Genomic DNA, 27,173 nt, shown 5'->3' on the forward strand with positions numbered 1-27,173 from the left:
ATAGCAAGGTTATTATGATTTTACCAAGATATTTAATTGTATTCTGTAGCCTTGTGCTTATTGGTTAATACAACTCCCATTGAGCGGGATGGCAGGAAACAGCAGCTCCCCACTGGGGCACATCCTATGTATAACCTGCTTAGTATTTCTGCCATGAATACAACGGTTTTGAGTCCACATTCATTCCCCTTCATGTTTATTGGCTAGGAGACCAATCTGGATTTGATTAGATGGAGCTCCACCTCAAAATCATTTGAAGTCTTATCGAGTGCCCGGGGTTTCAAACCAGTATCCCCAGATCCTGGGGAGTCCCCCTCATGTGACTGTCTATGGTCAGGAACCTAGGAGAAATGGCGCAATCAGCTCTTTACATAATTTCCCCAGGGTTTCTGCTGATCTTATGGTGGGAGATTCCACCCGCACAGTGTAAATTGTGCGTGATGGCCCAAAGTGACTCTGAGGTGAAGTGGAGTGAGAGTACCTCCACAGGAAATCGCACTCCACTGTGATGTCAGGTCCCCGATCCGGATTCAGGCTGCACTTACATTGGAACTGCAGAGTCAGTGAAAGCGGAAGCACTCTGCAACAATACAGTTAGAGTGTGAATGGACCCTGACTAACCCAACATGTCCCCTTAAAATGTGAGCATCGTCATGAAGAGAGGTTGGAATGTTTTTGCTTTTGTTTACAAACAAGAAATTAGAACAGACAGATTGTGGAGAAAGGCATCACTATGTAACTTCTAGGAAATATCATTGTAACACAAAAGACTCAACCCAGGAGAAAGTTACCCAGACTTTTTCATGAAGATGGTTTTGTCTTCACTTTTACACATTATGGACTGATTCTAATGACGTACCATTTGACTGCCACAGATGTCCAAGAGTCTCTCCAACTCCTTCAGGTCTTGGGTGACCTCTTTCAGAAGCAGCTTGAGGCGGTTGCCAATGACGTGAACCTTCTCCTTTGCTTCGAGACAATCCCTGCCCTCCGCATTTACCAGCAGTTGACTGGACATGTCCTGCAGTGATGCCACTTTCAGCTGGGACTCCAGCAGCTCACGTCTGATTTGCTAATTCAATACACAAATTAACAGAACTCACGTTGGGATTACAACTCCACCATTAGGGGATGCGCTACACAATCACAACAATCATCTTCCTTATTATCAATTATTTTACCATTATCAAATGCTTGGAATCAAACAGTAAGCCATTAACATATATTAACTCACTTAGCATCCATTTATTTCGGTCAGTGGTAGCACTCTTGCCTCTGAGTCAGAAGGTCGTGGGTTTAGAGACTTGAGCCTATAATCCAGACCCCATGATACTATTCAAAGAAGAGCGGGGGAGTTCTCCCTGGTTTCCTGGCTAACATTTATCCCTTAACCAACATCACAATGCCAGATGATCTGGTCATTTATCTCATTGCTGTTTGTGGGATCTTGCTATGTGCAAATTGGCTGCTGGGTTTCCTACATTACAACAGTGATTACACTTCAAAAGTACTTCATTAGCTGTAAAGCGCTTTGGGACATCCTGAGGTCATAAACGGCATTATATAAGTGCAAGTCTTGCTTTCTTTCTTTTAAAACTGTTGGGGAAAGGACAAACTTTAACTGAGGACTCATGACTGAAGATTTCACACCTGGGATTTCTCCAATATTGACGGCTTTGTGTGTCAACCGGAAGTGCACTGACCTCAGCGAGCCAATTCAGAGGTGCAGCAAATGACCATGAAAGTGGCATTGGTGACCTTCCAAATCAGCAATTCTACGGGAAATCAAGTTAAAAATTAATTGAATTTTTAAAATGGTTGTGAAGACCTACGTATTACACACTACATCGTATTATAATATAGAGAAGATCACAGTGGTTATAAATAGCACACATTTTAGGTGCGTCAAGACTGCTTACAGTTACAATAAAAGAAAACTAAAGGTCCACAACGGGGCCATTGATAGACACAGACAGAGGGTCGGGTTAGCATCTCTCTGGATGGATGAGCTAAAATGGCCTGGTTAGGGCTCAGACAGCATGTGGGAGGGTTCTGCCCCGGGTCCAACCTTCACATTTATTGGCTAGGAGACCAATCTAGATTTGTTTAGCTGGAGCTCCACCTCAGAACATACATCAGGAAGATGCGGGTCAGATATTAGCTATTAAACAAAGAAAGCACTCCCATTTAATAGCACCTTTCGCAACCTCAGGACGTCCTAAAGTGCTTTACAGCCAATTAACTACTTTTGCGGTGTAGTCACTGCTGTAACATACGCAAATGTGGCAGCCAATTTGAGCACAGCAAGATCCCACAAACAGCAAAAGAGATAAAACACCAGATAATCTGTTTTATTGGTTGAGAGATAAATATTGGCCTGGACACCGGGGAGAAACTTCCCTGCTTTTCTTCAAATAGTACCATGGGATCTTGAACATCCATTTGAACAGGCGGATGGACCTTGGTTTAACATCTCATCTGAAAGACAGCACCTCCGACAGTGCAGCATTCCTTCAGTACTGCACTGGAATGTCAGCCTGGATTTTGTGCTCAAGTCTTTCAGTGCTATACATTTATATTTAATGACTAAAAGCGGTGTCTGGTTTGCACTATAATTAAGTTACTAACTAGTACCAATTGTTAAATGGTAACACACCCAAATTACTTCACAAGTTCAAACTATAATGGCAGGAGGTCAGAGTGATAAAGATGATGGATTGTACTGACGTAGATGCAGCACATAGTGCTGGCAGGAAGTAGGTAGGAGACATTGAAAAACAGTCACTTTGTTGTCTGTGGCAGTAAAGCCGACTCACCCATAACAGAAAAAAACAATCCTGATTTATAGAATTAACACCTGTTAGAGGCTGAAGGCAGTGAAGTAAATGTTAAACCATCCCATAGAAACTGGACTTCCCTCCCACCCACTCCCCTCCCTCCCTCCCTCCTACCCTCCCTCCCTCCTACCCTTCCTCCCTCCCTCCCTCCTACCCTTCCTCCCTCCCTCCTACCCTTACTCTCTCCCTCCCTCCCTCCTACCCTTACTCCCTCCCTCCTACCCATCACTCCCTCCCTCTTACCCAACACCCCTTCCCTCCCACCCTTCCCCCTTTCCTCCTACGCTTCACTCACCCTCCCTCCTACACATCACCCCTCCCTCCTACCCTTACTCTCTCCCTCCCTCCTACCCTTACTCCCTTCCCTTCTTCCTACACATCACCCCCTCCCCTACCCTTTACTCACCCTCCCTCTTACCCATCACTCCCTCCCTCTTACCCATCACTCCCTCCCTCTCACCCATCACTCCCTCCCTCCTACCCAACACCCCCTCCCTCCTACCCTTACTCTCTCCCTCCTACCCTTACTCCCTTCTTCCTACCCATCACCCCCTCCCCTACCCTTCACTCATCCTCCCTCCTACCCAACACCCCCTCCCTCCTACCCTTCCCTCCTACGCTTCACTCACCCTCCCTCCTACACATCGCCCCTCCCTCCTACCCTTCACCCCCTTCCTCCTACCCTTCACCCCCTCCCTCCTACCCTTACTCTCTCCCTCCCTCCTACCCTTACTCCCTTCTTCCCTTCTTCCTACCCATCACCCCCTCCCCTACCCTTTACTCACCCTCCCTCTTACCCATCACCTCCTCCCTCCTACACATCACCCCCTCCCTCCTACCCTTCACTCACCCTCCCTTATACTCTTCACTCACCCTCCCTCCTACCCTTCACTCACCCTCCCTCTTGTGTATACTAGGCCTGTATTCTCTAGAGTTTAGAAGAATGAGAGGTGATCTCATTAAAACATACAAAATTCTTACAGGGCTCGACAGGGTAGATGCAGGGAGGATGTTTCCCCTGGCTGGGGAGTCTAGAACCAGGGGTCACAGTCTCAGAATAAGGGGTAGGCCATTTAGGACTGAGATGAGGAGAAATTTCTTCACTCGGAGGGTGATGAATCTTTGGAATTCTCTACCTCAGAGGGCTGTGGAGACTCAGACATTGAGTACATTCAAAACAAAGATCGATAGATTTCTAGATATTAAAGGCATCAAGGGATATGGGGACAGTGCAGGAAAATGGAGTTGAGGTTAGAAGATCAGCCATGATCTTGTTGAATGGAGGAGCAGGCTCGAGGGGCCAGATGGCCTACTCCTGTTCTTATTTCTTATGTTCTTATGTTCTCCCCTACCCTTCACTTAACCTCCCTCATACTCTTCACACCCTCCCTCCTACCCATCACCCCCTTCCTTATCCTTCACCCCTTCCCTCCTACCCTTAACCCCCTCCCCCACCCTTCACTCCCTCCCCTACCCTTCACTCACCCCTCCCCCACCCTTCACTTACCCTCCCTCCCACCTGCATTCCCTCCCCCACCCTTCACCCCTCCCCCACCCTTCACCTACCCTCCCTCCCACCCTTCACTCCCTCCCCCAGACTTCACTCACCCTCCCTCCTACCCTTCACTCCCTCCCCTACCCTTCACTCACCCTCCCTCCTTCCCTTGGCTCACCCTCCCTCCTACCTTTCACTGCTTAATGGGAACACCAGTTGGAGTCGGGCATGGAGACCTGTGCGACTTTTCTTTTATTCGTTCATGGGATGTGGGCGTTGCTGGTGAGGCCAGCATTTATTGCCCATCCCTAATTGCCCTTGAGAAGGTGGTGGTGAGCCGCCTTCTTGAACCGCTGCAGTCCGTGTGGTGAAGGTTCTCCTACAGTGCTGTTAGGAAGGGAGTTCCAGGATTTTGACCCAGCAACGATGAAGGAACGGTGATATATTTCCAAGTCGGGATGGTGTGTGACTTGGAGGGGAACGTGCAGGTGGTGTTGTTCCCATGTGCCTGCTGCCCTTGTCCTTCTAGGTGGTAGAGGTCGCGGGTTTGGGAGGTGCTGTCGAAGAAGCCTTGGCGAGTTGCTGCAGTGCATCCTGTGGATGGTACACACTGCAGCCACAGTGCGCTGGTGGTGAAGGGAGTGAATGTTTAGGGTGGTGGATGGGGTGCCAATCAAGCGGGCTGCTTTGTCCTGGATGGTGTTGAGCTTCTCGAGTGTTGTTGGAGCTGCACTCATCCGGGCAAGTGGAGAGTATTCATCACACTCCTGACTTGTGCCTTGTAGATGGTGGAAAGTCTTTGTGGAGTCAGGAGGTGAGTCACTCACCACAGAATACCCAGCCTCTGACCTGCTCTTGTTGCCACAGTATTTATGTGGCTGGTCCAGTTGAGTTTCTGGTCAATGGTGACCCCCAGGATGTTGATGGTGGGGGAGTCGGCGATGGTAATGCAGTTGAATGTTAAGGGGAGGTGGTTAGACTCTCTCTTGTTGGAGACGGTCATTGTCTGGCACTTGCCTGGTGCGAATGTTACTTGCCACTTATCAGCCCAAGCCTGGATGTTGTCCAGGTCTTGCTGCATGCGGGCACGGACTGCTTCATTATCTGAGGGGTTGCGAATGGAACTGAACACTGTGCAATCATCAGCGAACAGCCCCATTTCTGTCAAACAAAACTCCACACTGAGGGATAACCTTTATGAGACAGAGAGAGAAAATCAGAAAGATAAAGAGAAAGAGCAAGAGAGAAAGATAAAGAGAGAGAGAAAGAGAAAGAAAGAGAAAGATAGAGAGAGGATGAAAGAAAGATAGAGGGGAAAGGAAGAAATAAAGATGAAGAAAAAAGAAAGTAAGGGGTAGGGAGAGAGAAAGAACAAGTAAGAAAGGCAGTTGGAGAGAGCAAGAGAAAGACAGAGAGACAGAGAGAGAGAAAGAAAGATAGACAAAGAGGAATAGAGGAAGAGTTGGAGAGAAAGCATGAACAACATACAAAGAGACTGAAACTGCAAGAGTCAGTGCAACATTGAAGAGTTAGGAAGAAATAGCACGGAATATGACAGACTGAGACTGAGCTGGTGTCTGAGTGAGACGATTCTCAGCATCTTTCTCACTTTATTCAGTTTCTCATACTGTGAGCCACAGCGCCATCTAGTGTGCATCTGATGAAGCTCACAGCTTGGTCGAGAGAGTGAATTTCTAATTTAAAAACAGGCTCTGCCAATGATCGACAGACTGGAATATTCCAGGTTTGATCCCCGGTCAATGCCAGGTTAGCTGATCTCGGCTGGACTGCTGCAGATAGCCACAGTGCCCCAGGGTTAGAGAGAAGGCGGTTTGGGAGAGCAATAAAAGAGCGAAAGAGCTCAGCTGGGATCCCACTCCTGATCGCTATCAGGGGACCTCTCCTGGAAACGGGGATGTGTAAACATCGGGTGGGGACAGAATTGGGATTGGCTGTGTTACATGGGAAGTGATTAAAAAAATTAGGTTATAAAAATGAATACAGCCTAATGCTGCTTCATTGCTGGGCGTGTGTGGGATATTTAGCACTATTCATTTCGTGTTTCAGTTTTGCTGCTGAACGTCAGCCCTTGTGGGAAGGTGAAAAGAGGCCAAATTTTAGGAAGTAGCCTTATCGTCCCTCCTTGGCCTTATCCTCCCTCCTTGGCCTTATCCTCCCGCCTTGGCCTTATCCTCCCTCCTTGGCCTTATCGTCCCTCCTTGGCCTTATCCTCCCTCCTTGGCCTTATCCTCCCTCCTTGGCCTTATCGTCCCTCCTTGGCCTTATCCTCCCTCCTTGGCCTTATCCTCCCTCCTTGGCCTTATCCTCCCTCCTTGGCCTTATCCTCCCTCCTTGGCCTTATCCAACCTCCTTGGCCTTATCCTCCCTCCTTGGCCTTATCCTCCCTCCTTGGCCTTATCCTCCCTCCTTGGCCTTATCCTCCCTCCTTGGCCTTATCCTCCCTCCTTGGCCTTATCCTCCCTCCTTGGCCTTATCCTCCCTCCTTGGCCTTATCGTCCCTCCTTGGCCTTATCGTCCCTCCTTGGCCTTATCCTCCCTCCTTGGCCTTATCCTCCCTCCTTGGCCTTATCCTCCCTCCTTGGCCTTATCGTCCCTCCTTGGCCTTATCGTCCCTCCTTGGCCTTATCGTCCCTCCTTGGCCTTATCCTCCCGCCTTGGCCTTATCCTCCCGCCTTGGCCTTATCCTCCCGCCTTGGCCTTATCCTCCCTCCTTGGCCTTATCGTCCCTCCTTGGCCTTATCCTCCCGCCTTGGCCTTATCCTCCCGCCTTGGCCTTATCGTCCCTCCTTGGCCTTATCCTCCCGCCTTAACATCATCCATCCCAGTGGCACCAGACACAACTGAATTAAATTGATCTAATGAGAACAATGACACAAGACAGAAATAAAGAACAGAGAACCAGATTCCAACGTAGCTCTCACCATCAGTGTCTTGTGATGGTCTTGCAGGGTGTCTGGATCCAGATTTGGGTCAATGGGGAGAATTTCATTCCTCCTTCTGTCTATATTCTCCAGCCAGAGCAGTAGGCCGTGGCTCATCTCATGGAAATCCTACAGATACAAAAAGGGAAAGTTAACATCAGATGCATTACAATAGACCCGCCAATTCCAACCGCCAGGAAACCTGCTTAGAAATAACATCAGCTACCTGCCATCTTGGTGTCAGCCTCAGGTCAGCAGTAGTACTCACACCCGTATCAGAAGGTTGTGGGTTCAAGTCCCACTCCAGAGACCTGAGCCCATAATCTGATTTGACACTCCCTGCGCAGTACTGAGGGAGTGCTGCACTGTCAGACGTGCCATCATTCGGATGAAACGTTAAATCGAGACCCCGTCTGTCCTCTCAGGTGGATGTAAAGGATCCCACAGCAATATTTGAAGAAGAATAGGGGAGTTCTCCCAGTGTCCTGGGGCCAATATTTATCCCTCAATCAACATCATTAGAACAGATGATTTGGTCATTTATTTCATTGCTGTTTGGGGGACCTTGCTGTGCACAACTTGGGTGCCGTGTTTTCCTACATTACAACGATAACTACATTTCAAAAGTACTTTATTGGCTGTAAGGCACTTTGGGACGTCCTGAGGTCGTGAAAGGCTCTATAGAAATGCAAATTCTTTCTTTCTTTAATAGTAGAGTACAAGACACAAGGGACTAATGACCTACAGCTGCTCAGAGTTCTCACAACCCTTGTCCAAACGTTAGGACAGTCTCTTTGAAGAAAGTCTGAAGAACCTGTATAGTGAGTGTTAATAATCCAATCTTCTGCCCCTCCTTGGTATCAGAGAGATGTCTCTGTTGGGTTAAATAAACTTGTTTGATACTCTAATGAACACACACCTTATTTTGGTCCAAGACCCTTGTCTAGTTTAAATCAGATCATATACAGCTTTGCTGAAGAGCTCTGTGGGGAGGCCCACAAATAATACTCACATGACACTGCATAAGGGCATCCTGAAGGGTGCTACGCCAATCCTCCAGCAGGCTGCTCACTCGGTCCCACCGCTTGTTCATCTGACTCAAGCGTTCCTGGAGCTCCTGTGCATCACTAGTGTCGGACTGGGTGAACTCGGCACTGCACAGGTTTATGGACAAGATGATGGCTTTGCGGTTGTCGACTGCCTTTTGTAACTCCTGAAACAGATACAAGGAAACAACCTGAAGTGGCCACGTTCCATCTCAAGAGCAGGTGGCTGAGCCACCATCTTCATCACTCTACTGAATGAACAAAGGATGAAAGCATCCCATAGTCCAATCTTCTTCCATTAGCTCGAGACTTTATCAAGACTAGTAATGGCTAGGAGAGTGAATTAATATTTATGTAATATATATCTATTATATATTATACATTTTACATCTGCACATACTTCCTGTGTCAACGTTCACCATTGAAATTTCATATGTCAACATTTATAACGGAAACTGCCTATGTAAACTTGTCACATTGTAATTACACCCTCCTGCCAGAAGTGGTGCTGAGAGCTTCAGTTTTGTATTCCCCAGCTCCACAGCCTGCACTGCACAGAAATGCCTGAGTTCCAAACAACTCCAATTCTCTGCTTCCCAAATTCAAGACTCTTCTTAAAACCCATCCCTTTGTCCAAGCTCTTGGTCACCCTTCTCAATATTGCCTCCTATGGCTCGGCGTCCATTTTTTCCTATTACGCCTCTGAGAAGCGTCTTGGGATGTTTTTCTACATTAAAGCTGCTAAATAAATGCAAATTGTTATTGAGTTTAAAATGGGGACTGAACGGTGTCTGAACATGATGGAAACGGCCAATGTGAATGTGTCACTCCACAATTACATCTCCATGCCACTGGTGGCGCTGCAGTACCTCAGTTTTGCATCTCTCAGGAACGTCCACCCTCCAACTAATCCAAATTACCGTAAACAAGATGAAACTCAAGGAAAAGTGCCGAGAAAATAAACCCCTTGCTTTCTGATCAATGAGTCATAATTAAAACAATCAACTGACTTACCGAGCACTGAACCTATTTTGAAGTGATCAGTATTTTGAAGTGGTTTGTGTACAAACTTGATCCAATCGCTAACCTTGTCTTAAAGATGATGTGGCACTTCAAATATTTCCATTATTAATATTCAATGTCAATTTACTGAAGTGTGAAATATTTGTGCTGTTTGGACTGTTGAATATATTTACCATTTTCTGTATACACCTTTTGGCGAAAAGTACTTTACTCAACAGTACAAATCTGTGGCCGTGTCTATTTAAAGATAAAAGTGTAATGGCACTTTGATTCTGGCCTAAATCCATGGGAACTCCAGATGACTCTGCAGTTTCAAGCCCTAAGTATGTCAGTGATGAGAAGCTGTGACAGAAGTGACTGATCACATTGGTACCTACTCATTCACATGGTGAACAGAGCTGGACTGCAACAGGGGCATTCCTCTTCACACCATGCAATAAACTTACTGCCATCTGTGACATTAACGGGTCCATTTGTTATATTGAATGTTTTTTTTAAAATTAAGTCAACACGACACGGTCTGCTGCTAACAGGCTTGCTACCTGGATGGCACTTAGGCTGCTAGGTCAACGCCAGGTCAAACCAAGCAATCTAATTGGGTAAATTCACCAACCCAGCAGGAGGACCATGTGACGGAGATAAGACCACAACACGGGGTAGTGTCAATTCTCCATCCCGCTCTTCCTTCCAGTTTGGTCCCCACTCCGAGTGCAAGACCAGTGAATCTACCCGAAGGACCAGACCCCTGTTAAGACTTGTGCCTGTCATTAGATTCAAGCACATATCACCCCCTCCAGTAAACGTATTGAGCTGCACGATGCACTCCCAAATAAGTCAATTATGTCATTTCCTAAACTCAGCTTTCACATCTCCAGGCGGATTCACAGTGTTCATGGGTGTGCCGATTTCTACACCTGAGCTCCCAATTCATGGGGATTGTGCCGATTTTTACACCTGAAATCCTGATTCACGGGGAGTGTGCCGATTTGTACACCTGAAATCCTGATTCATGGGGAGTGTGCCGATTTCTATACCTGAAATCCCAATTCATGGGGAGTGTGCCGATTTCTATACCTGAAATCCTGATTCACGGGGAGTGTGCCGATTTGTACACCTGAAATCCTGATTCCTGGGGAGTGTGCCGATTTGAACAGCTGAAATCCTGATTCACGGGGAGTGTGCCGATTTCTACACCTGAAATCCTGATTCACGGGGAGTGTGCCGATTTCGACAACTGAAATCCTGATTCATGGGGATTGTGCCGATTTCTACATCTGAAATCCTGATTCATGGGAAGTGTGCCGATTTGTACACCTTAAACCTCGATTCATGGGGAGTGTGCTGATTTCTAAACCCAAAATTTCGCTAAATGAAATCTACCCCTGCATTTCAATTATGTAATAATAAAATGCAGAACTCGAACCACCGCACTGCTCTAACCACCGCACACCTCTAACCACCGCACACCTCTAACCACCGCACACCTCTAACCACCGCACTGCTCTAACCACCGCACACCTCTAACCACCGCACACCTCTAACCACCGCACTGCTCTAACCACCGCACACCTCTAACCACCGCACACCTCTAACCACCGCACTGCTCTAACCACCGCACTGCTCTAACCACCGCACTGCTCTAACCACCGCACACCTCTAACCACCGCACTGCTCGAATTACCGCACGGCTCTAACCACCGCACACCTCTAACCACCGCACTGCTCTAACCACCGCACACCTCTAACCACCGCACACCTCTAACCACCGCACACCTCTAACCACCGCACTGCTCTAACCACCGCACACCTCTAACCACCGCACACCTCTAACCACCGCACACCTCTAACCACCGCACTGCTCTAACCACCGCACACCTCTAATCACCGCACACCTCTAACCACCGCACACCTCTAACCACCGCACTGCTCTAACCACCGCACACCTCTAATCACCGCACACCTCTAACCACCGCACACCTCTAACCACCGCACTGCTCTAACCACCGCACACCTCTAACCACCGCACTGCTCTAACCACCGCACACCTCTAACCACCGCACTGCTCTAATTACCGCACGGCTCTAACCACCGCACACCTCTAACCACCGCACACCTCTAACCACCGCACTGCTCTAACCACCGCACACCTCTAACCACCGCACTGCTCCAACCACCGCACACCTCTAACCACCGCACACCTCTAACCACCGCACACCTCTAACCACCGCACTGCTCTAACCACCGCACTGCTCTAACCACCGCACACCTCTAACCACCGCACACCTCTAACCACCGCACACCTCTAACCACCGCACTGCTCTAACCACCGCACACCTCTAACCACCGCACTGCTCTAACCACCGCACACCTCTAACCACCGCACACCTCTAACCACCGCACACCTCTAACCACCGCACTGCTCTAACCACCGCACTGCTCTAACCACCGCACACCTCTAACCACCGCACACCTCTAACCACCGCACACCTCTAACCACCGCACACCTCTAACCACCGCACTGCTCTAACCACCGCACACCTCTAACCACCGCACTGCTCTAACCACCGCACACCTCTAATCACCGCACACCTCTAACCACCGCACACCTCTAACCACCGCACTGCTCTAACCACCGCACACCTCTAACCACCGCACTGCTCTAACCACCGCACACCTCTAACCACCGCACTGCTCTAATTACCGCACGGCTCTAACCACCGCACACCTCTAATCACCGCACACCTCTAACCACCGCACTGCTCTAACCACCGCACACCTCTAACCACCGCACTGCTCTAACCACCGCACTGCTCTAACCACCGCACACCTCTAACCACCGCACACCTCTAACCACCGCACACCTCTAACCACCGCACTGCTCTAACCACCGCACACCTCTAATCACCGCACACCTCTAACCACCGCACACCTCTAACCACCGCACAGCTCTAACCACCGCACACCTCTAACCACCGCACAGCTCTAACCACCGCACTGCTCTAACCACCGCACACCTCTAACCACCGCACACCTCTAACCACCGCACTGCTCTAACCACCGCACACCTCTAATCACCGCACACCTCTAACCACCGCACACCTCTAACCACCGCACTGCTCTAACCACCGCACACCTCTAACCACCGCACAGCTCTAACCACCGCACAGCTCTAACCACCGCACACCTCTAACCACCGCACACCTCTAACCACCGCACACCTCTAATCACCGCACACCTCTAACCACCGCACTGCTCTAACCACCGCACACCTCTAACCACCGCACGGCTCTAATCACCGCACACCTCTAACCACCGCACACCTCTAACCACCGCACTGCTCTAACCACCGCACACCTCTAACCACCGCACACCTCTAACCACCGCACTGCTCTAACCACCGCACACCTCTAACCACCGCACACCTCTAACCACCGCACACCTCTAACCACCGCACACCTCTAACCACCGCACTGCTCTAACCACCGCACACCTCTAATCACCGCACACCTCTAACCACCGCACACCTCTAACCACCGCACACCTCTAACCACCGCACACCTCTAACCACCGCACACCTCTAACCACCGCACACCTCTAACCACCGCACACCTCTAACCACCGCACACCTCTAACCACCGCACACCTCTAACCACCGCACGGCTCTAATCACCGCACACCTCTAACCACCGCACACCTCTAACCACCGCACACCTCTAATCACCGCACACCTCTAACCACCGCACACCTCTAACCACCGCACACCTCTAACCACCGCACGGCTCTAATCACCGCACACCTCTAACCACCGCACACCTCTAACCACCGCACACCTCTAATCACCGCACACCTCTAACCACCGCACACCTCTAACCACCGCACACCTCTAACCACCGCACACCTCTAATCACCGCACACCTCTAACCACCGCACACCTCTAACCACCGCACACCTCTAATCACCGCACACCTCTAACCACCGCACGGCTCTAATCACCGCACACCTCTAATCACCGCACAGCTCTAATCACCGCACTGCTCTAACCACCGCACACCTCGAACCACCGCACACCTCTAACCACCGCACGGCTCTAACCACCGCACACCTCGAACCACCGCACACCTCTAACCACCGCACGGCTCTAACCACCGCACACCTCCAACCACCGCACACCTCTAACCACCGCACACCTCTAATCACCGCACTGCTCTAATCACCGCACTGCTCTAACCACCGCACACCTCTAACCACCGCACACCTCTAACCACCGCACACCTCTAACCACCGCACGGCTCTAATCACCGCACAGCTCTAACCACCGCACACCTCCAACCACCGCACTGCTCTAATCACCGCACTGCTCTAATCACCGCTCTGCTCTAACCACCGCACACCTCTAACCACCGCACACCTCTAACCACCGCACGGCTCTAATCACCGCACACCTCTAACCACCGCACACCTCTAAGAACCGCACACCTCTAATCACCGCACACCTCTAACCACCGCACACCTCTAAGAACCGCACACCTCTAATCACCGCACACCTCTAACCACCGCACTGCTCTAATCACCGCACGGCTCTAACCACCGCACACCTCTAACCACCGCACACCTCTAATCACCGCACACCTCTAATCACCGCACTGCTCTAACCACCGCACACCTCTAACCACCGCACACCTCTAACCACCGCACGGCTCTAATCACCGCACTGCTCTAACCACCGCACACCTCTAACCACCGCACACCTCTAATCACCGCACACCTCTAACCACCGCACACCTCTAACCACCGCACTGCTCTAATCACCGCACGGCTCTAACCACCACACACCTCCAACCACCGCACACCTCCAACCACCGCACTGCTCTAATCACCGCACTGCTCTAACCACCGCACACCTCTAACCACCGCACACCTCTAACCACCGCACTGCTCTAACCACCGCACACCTCTAACCACCGCACACCTCTAACCACCGCACACCTCTAATCACCGCACACCTCTAACCACCGCACACCTCTAACCACCGCACACCTCTAACCACCGCACACCTCTAACCACCGCACACCTCTAACCACCGCACGGCTCTAATCACCGCACTGCTCTAACCACCGCACACCTCTAACCACCGCACACCTCTAATCACCGCACACCTCTAACCACCGCACTGCTCTAATCACCGCACGGCTCTAACCACCGCACACCTCTAATCACCGCACACCTCTAATCACCGCACACCTCCAACCACCGCACTGCTCTAATCACCGCACTGCTCTAACCACCGCACACCTCTAACCACCGCACTGCTCTAATCACCGCACGGCTCTAACCACCGCACACCTCTAACCACCGCACTGCTCTAATCACCGCACGGCTCTAATCACCGCACACCTCTAACCACCGCACACCTCTAACCACCGCACGGCTCTAATCACCGCACAGCTCTAATCACCGCACTGCTCTAACCACCGCACACCTCTAACCACCGCACACCTCTAACCACCGCACGGCTCTAATCACCGCACTGCTCTAACCACCGCACACCTCTAACCACCGCACACCTCTAACCACCGCACACCTCTAACCACCGCACGGCTCTAACCACCGCACACCTCTAACCACCGCACGGCTCTAATCACCGCACTGCTCTAACCACCGCACACCTCTAACCACCGCACACCTCTAACCACCGCACACCTCTAACCACCGCACACCTCTAACCACCGCACACCTCTAACCACCGCACACCTCTAACCACCGCACTGCTCTAACCACCGCACACCTCTAACCACCGCACTGCTCTAACCACCGCACACCTCTAACCACCGCACACCTCTAACCACCGCACACGTATAACCACCGCACTGCTCTAATCACCGCACACCTCTAACCACCGCACACCTCTAACCACCGCACTGCTCTAATCACCGCACACCTCTAACCACCGCACTGCTCTAACCACCGCACACCTCTAACCACCGCACACCTCTAATCACCGCACACCTCTAACCACCGCACACCTCTAACCACCGCACACCTCTAATCACCGCACTGCTCTAACCACCGCACTGCTCTAACCACCGCACTGCTCTAATCACCGCACACCTCTAATCACCGCACACCTCTAACCACCGCACACCTCTAACCACCGCACTGCTCTAATCACCGCACACCTCTAACTACCGCACACCTCTAATCACCGCACACCTCTAACCACCGGACTGCTCTAACCACCGCACACCTCTAATCACCGCACTGCTCTAACCACCGCACTGCTCTAATCACCGCACACCTCTAATCACCGCACACCTCTAACCACCGCACACCTCTAACCACCGCACTGCTCTAATCACCGCACACCTCTAACCACCGCACACCTCTAATCACCGCACTGCTCTAACCACCGCACACCTCTAATCACCGCACAGCTCTAATCACCGCACACCTGTAACCACCGCACTGCTCTAACCACCGCACACCTCTAATCACCGCACTGCTCTAATCACCGCACACCTCTAACCACCGCACACCTCTAACCACCGCACACCTCTAACCACCGCACTGCTCTAACCACCGCACACCTCTAACCACCGCACACCTCTAATCACCGCACACCTGTAACCACCGCACTGCTCTAACCACCGCACACCTCTAACCACCGCACACCTCTAACCACCGCACACCTCTAACCACCGCACACCTCTAACCACCGCACAGCTCTAACCACCGCACTGCTCTAACCACCGCACAGCTCTAACCACCGCACACCTGTAACCACCGCACACCTCTAACCACCGCACTGCTCTAATCACCGCACTGCTCTAACCACCGCACTGCTCTAACCACCGCACACCTGTAACCACCGCACTGCTCTAACCACCGCACACCTCTAACCACCGCACTGCTCTAATCACCGCACTGCTCTAACCACCGCACAGCTCTAACCACCGCACTGCTCTAACCACCGCACACCTCTAACCACCGCACACCTCTAACCACCGCACACCTCTAACCACCGCACACCTCTAACCACCGCACTGCTCTAATCACCGCACACCTCTAATCACCGCACAGCTCTAATCACCGCACTGCTCTAACCACCGCACAGCTCTAACCACCGCACTGCACTAACCACCGCACACCTCTAACCACCGCACACCTCTAACCACCGCACACCTCTAACCACCGCACACCTCTAACCACCGCACACCTCTAACCACCGCACACCTCTAACCACCGCACTGCTCTAACCACCGCACACCTTTAACCACCGCACACCTCTAACCACCGCACTGCTCTAAACACCGCACACCTCTAACCACCGCACTGCTCTAACCACCGCACACCTTTAACCACCGCACACCTCTAACCACCGCACACCTCTAACCACCGCACTGCTCTAATCACCGCACACCTCTAACCACCGCACACCTTTAACCACCGCACACCTCTAACCACCGCACACCTCTAACCACCGCACACCTCTAACCACCGCACTGCTCTAACCACCGCACACCTTTAACCACCGCACACCTCTAACCACCGCACTGCTCTAACCACCGCACTGCTCTAATCACCGCACACCTCTAACCACCGCACACCTCTAACCACCGCACTGCTCTAATCACCGCACACCTCTAACCACCGCACACCTCTAACCACCGCACACCTCTAACCACCGCACTGCTCTAACCACCGCACACCTCTAACCACCGCACACCTCTAACCACCGCACACCTCTAACCACCGCAAACCTCTAACCACCGCACACCTCTAACCACCGCACACCTCTAACCACCGCAAACCTCTAACCACCGCACTGCTCTAAACACCGCACTGCTCTCAACACCGCACTGCTCTAACCACCGCACTGCTCTAAACACCGCACTGCTCTAACCACCGCACAGCTCTAATCACCGCACTGCTCTAACCACCGCACAGCTCTAACCACCGCACTGCTCTAAACACCGCACTGCTCTAACCACCGCACAGCTCTAACCACCGCACTGCTCTAAACACCGCACTGCTCTAACCACCGCACTGCTCTAACCACCGCAAACCTCTAACCACCGCACAGCTCTAACCACCGCACTGCTCTAAACACCGCACACCTCTAACCACCGCACACCTCTAACCACCGCACACCTCTAACCACCGCACACCTCTAACCACCGCACTGCTCTAACCACCGCACACCACTAACCACCGCACTGCTCTAACCACCGCACACCTCTAACCACCGCACTGCTCTAACCACCGCACACCTCTAACCACCGCACTGCTCTAACCACCGCACACCTCTAACCACCGCACACCTCTAACCACCGCACACCTCTAACCACCGCACACCTCTAACCACCGCACTGCTCTAACCACCGCACACCTCTAACCACCGCACTGCTCTAACCACCGCACACCACTAACCACCGCACTGCTCTAACCACCGCACACCTCTAACCACCGCACTGCTCTAACCACCGCACACCTCTAACCACCGCACTGCTCTAACCACCGCACACCTCTAACCACCGCACACCTCTAACCACCGCACACATCTAACCACCGCACTGCTCTAACCATCGCACAGCTCTAACCACCGCACACCTCTAACCACCGCACACCTCTAACCACCGCACACCTCTAACCACCGCACAGCTCTAACCACCGCACACCTCTAACCACCGCACAGCTCTAACCACCGCACTGCTCTAACCACCGCACACCTCTAACCACCGCACACCTCTAACCACCGCACACCTCTAACCACCGCACGGCTCTAACCACCGCACGGCTCTAACCACCGCACTGCTCTAACCACCGCACACCTCTAATCACCGCACACCTCTAACCACCGCACACCTCTAACCACCGCACACCTCTAACCACCGCACACCTCCAACCACCGCACTGCTCTAACCACCGCACACCTCTAACCACCGCACAGCTCTAACCACCGCACACCTCTAACCACCGCACTGCTCTCACCACCGCACAGCTCTAACCACCGCACACCTCTAACCACCGCACTGCTCTAACCACCGCACACCTCTAACCACCGCACAGCTCTAACCACCGCACTGCTCTAACCACCGCACAGCTCTAACCACCGCACTGCTCTAATCACCGCACACCTCGAACCACCGCACACCTCTAACCACCGCACACCTCTAACCACCGCACTGCTCTAACCACCGCACACCTCTACCCACCGCACACCTCTAACCACCGCACACCTCTAATCACCGCACTGCTCTAACCACCGCACTGCTCTAACCACCGCACTGCTCGAACCACCGCACACCTCTAACCACCGCACTGCTCTAACCACCGCACTGCTCTAACCACCGCACACCTCTAACCACCGCACAGCTCTAACCACCGCACTGCTCTAACCACCGCACACCTCTAACCACCGCACTGCTCTAACCACCGCACACCTCTAACCACCGCACTGCTCTAACCTACGCACAGCTATAACCACCGCACTGCTCTAAGCACCGCACACCTCTAACCACCGCACTGCTCTGACCGCCGCACGGCTCTGACCGCCGCACGGCTCTGACCGCCGCACACCTCTGACCGCCGCACAGCTCTGACCGCCGCACACCTCTGACCGCCGCACACCTCTGACCGCCGCACTGCTCAGACCGCCGCACTGCTCTAACCGCCGCACGGCTCTAACCGCCGCACGGCTCTAACCGCCGCACAGCTCTAACCGCCGCACTGCTCTAACCGCCGCACTGCTCTAACCGCCGCACGGCTCTAACCGCCGCACGGCTCTAACCGCCGCACTGCTCTAACCGCCGCACGGCTCTAACCGCCGCACGGCTCTAACCGCCGCACGGCTCTAACCGCCGCACACCTCTAACCGCCGCACTGCTCTAACCGCCGCACGGCTCTAACCGCCGCACACCTCTAACCGCCGCACACCTCTAACCGCCGCACTGCTCTAACCGCCGCACTGCTCTAACCGCCGCACTGCTCTAACCGCCGCTCACCTCTAACCGCCGCACGGCTATAACTGCCGCACACCTCTGACCGCCGCACAGCTCTGACCGCCGCACACCTCTGACCGCCGCACACCTCTGACCGCCGCACTGCTCAGACCGCCGCACTGCTCTAACCACCGCATACCTCTAACCACCGCACACCTCTAACCACCGCACACCTCTAACCACCGCACTGCTCTAACCACCGCACACCTCTAATCACCGCACACCTCTAACCACCGCACACCTCTAACCACCGCACACCTCTAACCACCGCACACCTCCAACCACCGCACTGCTCTAACCACCGCACACCTCTAACCACCGCACACCTCTAACCACCGCACTGCTCTCACCACCGCACAGCTCTAACCACCGCACACCTCTAACCACCGCACTGCTCTAACCACCGCACGGCTCTAACCACCGCACACCTCTAACCACCGCACACCTCTAACCTCCGCACTGCTCTAACCACCGCACACCTCTACCCACCGCACACCTCTAACCACCGCACTGCTCTAACCACCGCACTGCTCTAACCACCGCACTGCTCTAACCACCGCACACCTCTAACCACCGCACTGCTCTAACCACCGCACTGCTCTAACCACCGCACACCTCTAACCACCGCACAGCTCTAACCACCGCACTGCTCTAACCACCGCACACCTCTAACCACCGCACACCTCTAACCACCGCACTGCTCTAACCACCGCACACCTCTAACCACCGCACACCTCTAACCACCGCACACCTCTAACCACCGCACTGCTCTAACCACCGCACTGCTCTAACCACCGCACACCTCTAACCACCGCACACCTCTAACCACCGCACAGCTCTAACCACCGCACACCTCTAACCACCGCACAGCTCTAACCACCGCACACCTCTAACCACCGCACACCTCTAACCACCGCACAGCTCTAACCACCGCACACCTCTAACCACCGCACACCTCTAACCACCGCACACCTCTAACCACCGCACACCTCTAACCACCGCACAGCTCTAACCACCGCACACCTCTAACCACCGCACTGCTCTAACCACCGCACACCTCTAACCACCGCACACCTCTAACCACCGCACACCTCTAACCACCGCACTGCTCTAACCACCGCACTGCTCTAACCACCACACACCTCTAACCACCGCACACCTCTAACCACCGCACACCTCTAACCACCGCACACCTCTAACCACCGCACTGCTCTAACCACCGCACACCTCTAACCACCGCACACCTCTAACCACCGCACACCTCTAACCACCGCACTGCTCTAACCACCGCACACCTCTAACCACCGCACACCTCTAATCACCGCACTGCTCTAACCACCGCACAGCTCTAACCACCGCACTGCTCTAAGCACCGCACACCTCTAACCGCCGCACGGCTCTGACCGCCGCACGGCTCTGACCGCCGCACACCTCTGACCGCCGCACAGCTCTGACCGCCGCACACCTCTGACCGCCGCACACCTCTGACCGCCGCACTGCTCAGACCGCCGCACTGCTCTAACCGCCGCACTGCTCTAACCGCCGCACGGCTCTAACCGCCGCACGGCTCTAACCGCCGCACTGCTCTAACCGCCGCACGGCTCTAACCGCCGCACTGCTCTAACCGCCGCACGGCTCTAACCGCCGCACGGCTCTAACCGCCGCACACCTCTAACCGCCGCACTGCTCTAACCGCCGCACGGCTCTAACCGCCGCACACCTCTAACCGCCGCACACCTCTAACCGCCGCACTGCTCTAACCGCCGCACTGCTCTAACCGCCGCACTGCTCTAACCGCCGCACACCTCTAACCGCCGCACGGCTATAACTGCCGCACACCTCTAACCGCCGCACACCTCTAACCGCCGCACACCTCTAACCGCCGCACTGCTCTAACCGCCGCACAGCTCTAACCGCCGCACACCTCTAACCGCCGCACACCTCTAACCGCCGCACTGCTCTAACCGCCGCACTGCTCTAACCGCCGCACTGCTCTAACCGCCGCACTGCTCTAACCGCCGCACTGCTCTAACCGCCGCACTGCTCTAACCGCCGCACTGCTCTAACCGCCGCACACCTCTAACCGCCGCACACCTCTAACCGCCGCACACCTCTAACCGCCGCACTGCTCTAACCGCCGCACGCCTCTAACCGCCGCACGCCTCTAACCACCGCACGCCTCTAACCACCGCACTGCTCTAAACACCGCACTGGTCTAACCACCGCACTGGTCTAACCACCGCACAGCTTTAACCACCGCACTGCTCTAAGCACCGCACTGCTCTAATCACCGCACTGCTCTAACCACCGCACACCTCTAACCACCGCACGGCTCTAATCACCGCACACCTCTAACCACCGCACACCTCTAACCACCGCACTGCTCTAATCACCGCACTGCTCTAACCACCGCACTGCTCTCACCACCGCACACCTCTAACCACCGCACACCTCTAACCACCGCACACATCTAATCACCGCACTGCTCTAATCACCGCACTGCTCTAACCACCGCACTGCTCTAATCACCGCACACCTCTAACCACCGCACACCTCTAACCACCGCACACATCTAACCACCGCACTGCTCTAACCATCGCACTGCTCGAACCACCGCACACCTCTAACCACCGCACACCTCTAATCACCGCACTGCTCTAACCACCGCACTGCTCTAACCACCACACACCACTAACCACCGCACTGCTCTAACCACCGCACACCTCTAACCACCGCACACCTCTAACCACCGCACTGCTCTAATCACCGCACTGCTCTAACCACCGCACACCTCTAACCACCGCACTGCTCTAACCATCGCACTGCTCTAACCACCGCACTGCTCTAACCACCGCACACCTCTAACCACCGCACTGCTCTAAACACCGCACACCTCTAACCACCGCACGGCTCTAACCACCGCACAGCTCTAACCACCGCACTGCTCTAACCACCGCACACCTCTAACCACCGCACTGCTCTAACCACCGCACACCTCTAACCACCGCACGGCTCTAACCACCGCACAGCTCTAACCACCGCACAGCTCTAACCACCGCACACCTCTAACCACCGCACACCTCTAACCACCGCACACCTCTAACCACCGCACACCTCTAACCACCGCACACCTCTAATCACCGCACACCTCTAACCACCGCACACCTCTAACCACCGCACACCTCTAACCACCGCACACCTCTAACCACCGCACACCTCTAATCACCGCACACCTCTAACCACCGCACACCTCTAACCACCGCACACCTCTAACCACCGCACACCTCTAACCACCGCACAGCTCTAACCACCGCACACCTCTAACCACCGCACACCTCTAACCACCGCACACCTCTAACCACCGCACACCTCTAACCACCGCACAGCTCTAACCACCGCACACCTCTAACCACCGCACACCTCTAACCACCGCACGGCTCTAACCACCGCACAGCTCTAACCACCGCACTGCTCTAACCACCGCACAGCTCTAACCACCGCACACCTCTAATCACCGCACAGCTCTAACCACCGCACACCTCTAACCACCGCACAGCTCTAACCACCGCACACCTCTAACCACCGCACACCTCTAACCACCGCACGGCTCTAACCACCGCACACCTCTAACCACCGCACACCTCTAACCACCGCACACCTCTAATCACCGCACACCTCTAACCACCGCACACCTCTAATCACCGCACTGCTCTAACCACCGCACACCTCTAACCACCGCACAGCTCTAACCACCGCACACCTCTAACCACCGCACACCTCTAACCACCGCACACCTCTAACCACCGCACACCTCCAACCACCGCACACCTCTAACCACCGCACACCTCTAACCACCGCACAGCTCTAACCACCGCACACCTCTAATCACCGCACTGCTCTAACCACCGCACACCTCTAACCACCGCACAGCTCTAACCACCGCACACCTCTAACCACCGCACACCTCTAACCACCGCACTGCGCTAACCACCGCACAGCTCTAACCACCGCACTGCTCTAACCACCGCACACCTCTAACCACCGCACACCTCTAACCACCGCACTGCTCTAACCACCGCACGGCTCTAACCACCGCACGGCTCTAACCACCGCACGGCTCTAACCACCGCACACCTCTAACCACCGCACTGCTCTAACCACCGCATACCTCTAACCACCGCACACCTCTAACCACCGCACACCTCTAACCACCGCACTGCTCTAACCACCGCACACCTCTAACCACCGCACACCTCAAACCACCGCACACCTCTAACCACCGCACTGCTCTAACCACCGCACACCTCTAACCACCGCACACCTCTAACCTCCGCACACCTCTAACCACCGCACTGCTCTAACCACCGCACACCTCTAACCTCCGCACACCTCTAACCACCGCACACCTCTAACCACCGCACACCTCTAACCTCCGCACACCTCTAACCACCGCACTGCTCTAACCACCGCACACCTCTAACCACCGCACACCTCTAACCACCGCACACCTCTAATCACCGCACACCTCTACCCACCGCACACCTCTAACCACCGCACTGCTCTAACCACCGCACTGCTCTAACCACCGCACACCTCTAACCACCGCACTGCTCTAACCACCGCACTGCTCCAACCACCGCACTGCTCTAACCACCGCACTGCTCTAACCACCGCACACCTCTAACCACCGCACAGCTCTAACCACCGCACTGCTCTAACCACCGCACACCTCTAACCACCGCACTGCTCTAACCACCGCACACCTCTAACCACCGCACTGCTCTAACCACCGCACAGCTCTAACCGCCGCACAGCTCTAACCGCCGCACACCTCTAACCGCCGCACAGCTCTAACCGCCGCACTGCTCTAACCGCCGCACACCTCTAACCGCCGCACTGCTCTAACCGCCGCACAGCTCTAACCGCCGCACAGCTCTAACCGCCGCACTGCTCTAATCGCCGCACACCTCTGACCGCCGCACTGCTCTGACCGCCGCACGGCTCTGACCGCCGCACGGCTCTGACCGCCGCACGGCTCTGACCGCCGCACAGCTCTGACCGCCGCACACCTCTGACCGCCGCACACCTCTGACCGCCGCACACCTCTAACCGCCGCACTGCTCTAACCGCCGCACGGCTCTAACCGCCGCACGGCTCTAACCGCCGCACTGCTCTAACCGCCGCACGGCTCTAACCGCCGCACGGCTCTAACCGCCGCACACCTCTAACCGCCGCACTGCTCTAACCGCCGCACTGCTCTAACCGCCGCACACCTCTAACCGCCGCACGGCTCTAACCGCCGCACACCTCTAACCGCCGCACACCTCTAACCGCCGCACTGCTCTCACCGCCGCACACCTCTAACCGCCGCACACCTCTAACCGCCGCACTGCTCTAACCGCCGCACTGCTCTAACCGCCGCACGGCTCTAACCGCCGCACACCTCTAACCGCCGCACACCTCTAACCGCCGCACTGCTCTAACCGCCGCACACCTCTAACCGCCGCACTGCTCTAACCGCCGCACTGCTCTAACCGCCGCACGGCTCTAACCGCCGCACATCTCTAACCACCGCACACCTCTAACCGCCGCACTGCTCTCACCGCCGCACACCTCTAACCGCCGCACTGCTCTAACCGCCGCACACCTCTAACCGCCGCACACCTCTAACCGCCGCACACCTCTAACCGCCGCACTGCTCTCACCGCCGCACTGCTCTAACCGCCGCACGGCTCTAACCGCCGCACACCTCTAACCGCCGCACACCTCTAACCGCCGCACACCTCTAACCGCCGCACTGCTCTCACCGCCGCACACCTCTAACCGCCGCACTGCTCTAACCGCCGCACACCTCTAACCGCCGCGCAGCTCTAACCGCCGCGCACCTCTAATCGCCGCGCACCTCTAACCGCCGCGCACCTCTAACCGCCGCGCACCTCTAACCGCCGCGCACCTCTAACCGCCGCACGCCTCTAACCGCCGCACGCCTCTAACCGCCGCACACCTCTAACCGCCGCACACCTCTAACCGCCGCACAGCTCTAACCGCCGCACAGCTCTAACCGCCGCACGCCTCTAACCGCCGCACGCCTCTAACCACCGCACGCCTCTAACCACCGCACGCCTCTAACCACCGCACTCCTCTAAACACCGCACGCCTCTAACCACCGCTCGCCTCTAACCACCGCACTCCTCTAAACACCGCACTGGTCTAACCACCGCACAGCTTTAACCACCGCACTGCTCTAAGCACCGCACTGCTCTAATCACCGCACTGCTCTAACCACCGCACACCTCTAACCACCGCACGGCTCTAATCACCGCACACCTCTAACCACCGCACTGCTCTAATCACCGCACTGCTCTAACCACCGCACATCTCTAACCACCGCACACCTCTCACCACCGCACTGCTCTAACCACCGCACTGCTCTAATCACCGCACACCTCTAACCACCGCACACCTCTAACCACCGCACTGCTCTAACCACCGCACACCTCTAACCACCGCACTGCTCTAACCACCGCACACCTCTAACCACCGCACTGCTCTAACCACCGCACTGCTCTAACCACCGCACACCTCTAACCACCGCACGGCTCTAACCACCGCACGGCTCTAACCACCGCACACCTCTAACCACTGCACTGCTCTAACCACCGCACTCCTCTAACCACCGCACTGCTCTAACCACCGCACTGCTCTAATCATCGCACAGCTCTAACCACCGCACTGCTCTAACCACCGCACTGCTCTAATCACCGCACGGCTCCAACAACAACAATGGCGTGCATTTATATAGCGCCTTTAACGTCGTAAAACATCCCAAAGCGCTTCACAGAAGCGTTATCAAACAAAATTTGATACCGAGCCACTTGAGTAGATCTTAGGATGGGTTTGTCAAAGAGGTATGTTTAAGGAGTGTCTTGAAGGAGGAGAGAGAGGTAGAGAAGCAGAGAGGTTTAGGGAGGGCATTCCAGAGCTTAGGGCCTGGGCAGCTGAAGGCACAGCCACCAATGGTGGGGCGAAGGGAACGGGGGATGTGCGACTTGCCCCAGAATTGGAGGAACACAGAGATCTCAGAGGGTTGTAGGGCTGGAGGGAAGTTACAGAGATGAAGAGGGGTGAGGCCATGGAGAGATCTGTGGGGTGGTGGGTGAATTGGACTTGGTGTGAGTTAGGATACGGGCAGCAGAGTTTTAGATGAACTGATGTTTACGGAGGGTCGAAGATGGGAGACCAGCCAGGAGAGCATTGGAATAGTCGAGTCTGGAGGTAACAAAGGCATGGATAAGGGTTTCAGCAAGATGCAGGGGCGGAGACAGGTGATGTTACGGTGGTGGAAGTAGGCGGTCTTGGTGATGGAGAGGAAATAGTCTTGTTTACTTTCAGAACAAAGGGTCTCCATCAGTTCACTGCTCAATAGAGGATTAAAGTTGGGACATACTTTGAGCTTTTTAATCCGCAGTTCTATGGTCTGGATGTCTGTGCTGATGTCCAGCCTGCTGAGCTGCTCCAACTCCTCCTCGGTCTCACTCAGCCACTCCCAGATGCTGCTGAGGTCGGAGTTGAACTGTTGCCACTGCTGGAGGTTTTGTTTCATTCTCAGTTCCTTGTTGAGAGCCTGTGCTTGGATCAGCTCCCAGCGCTCGATCACACCTGCACAGGGAACAAAACAGCCCATAATAAGGCAGCTCACGTCTGCCGTCTGTGCGATACTGATTGATCATCGATTCATTTGTAGGATTAGTCCAAATTATTTTCTTTTCAGCATACTGACATGAAATATCCTTTTTAGAGCTGAAATTTGAACTCCCCCTCCCCCCGCCCTG

At 54.4% G+C, this 27,173-nt stretch overlaps 1 protein-coding gene across 8 annotated transcripts in view; it reads right to left on the reverse strand.

Moving 5' to 3' along the window:
- Nucleotides 1–27,173, reverse strand: part of syne1b (spectrin repeat containing, nuclear envelope 1b) — a 478,102-nt gene that overhangs the window by 17,050 nt on the left and 433,879 nt on the right. For all 8 annotated transcript variants that reach the window (XM_067989374.1, XM_067989378.1, XM_067989371.1 and 5 more), the window contains 4 exons: nt 26,789–27,000; nt 8,287–8,487; nt 7,275–7,403; nt 860–1,072 (listed from right to left, as the gene is read on the reverse strand). In XM_067989374.1, the coding sequence (XP_067845475.1) occupies nt 860–1,072; nt 7,275–7,403; nt 8,287–8,487; nt 26,789–27,000 (755 nt within the window). The remainder of the gene's footprint in view (nt 1–859; nt 1,073–7,274; nt 7,404–8,286; nt 8,488–26,788; nt 27,001–27,173) is intronic.

Source organism: Heptranchias perlo, chromosome 8 (assembly GCF_035084215.1).
Source record: "Heptranchias perlo isolate sHepPer1 chromosome 8, sHepPer1.hap1, whole genome shotgun sequence".
Lineage (NCBI taxonomy): Eukaryota > Metazoa > Chordata > Chondrichthyes > Hexanchiformes > Hexanchidae > Heptranchias > Heptranchias perlo.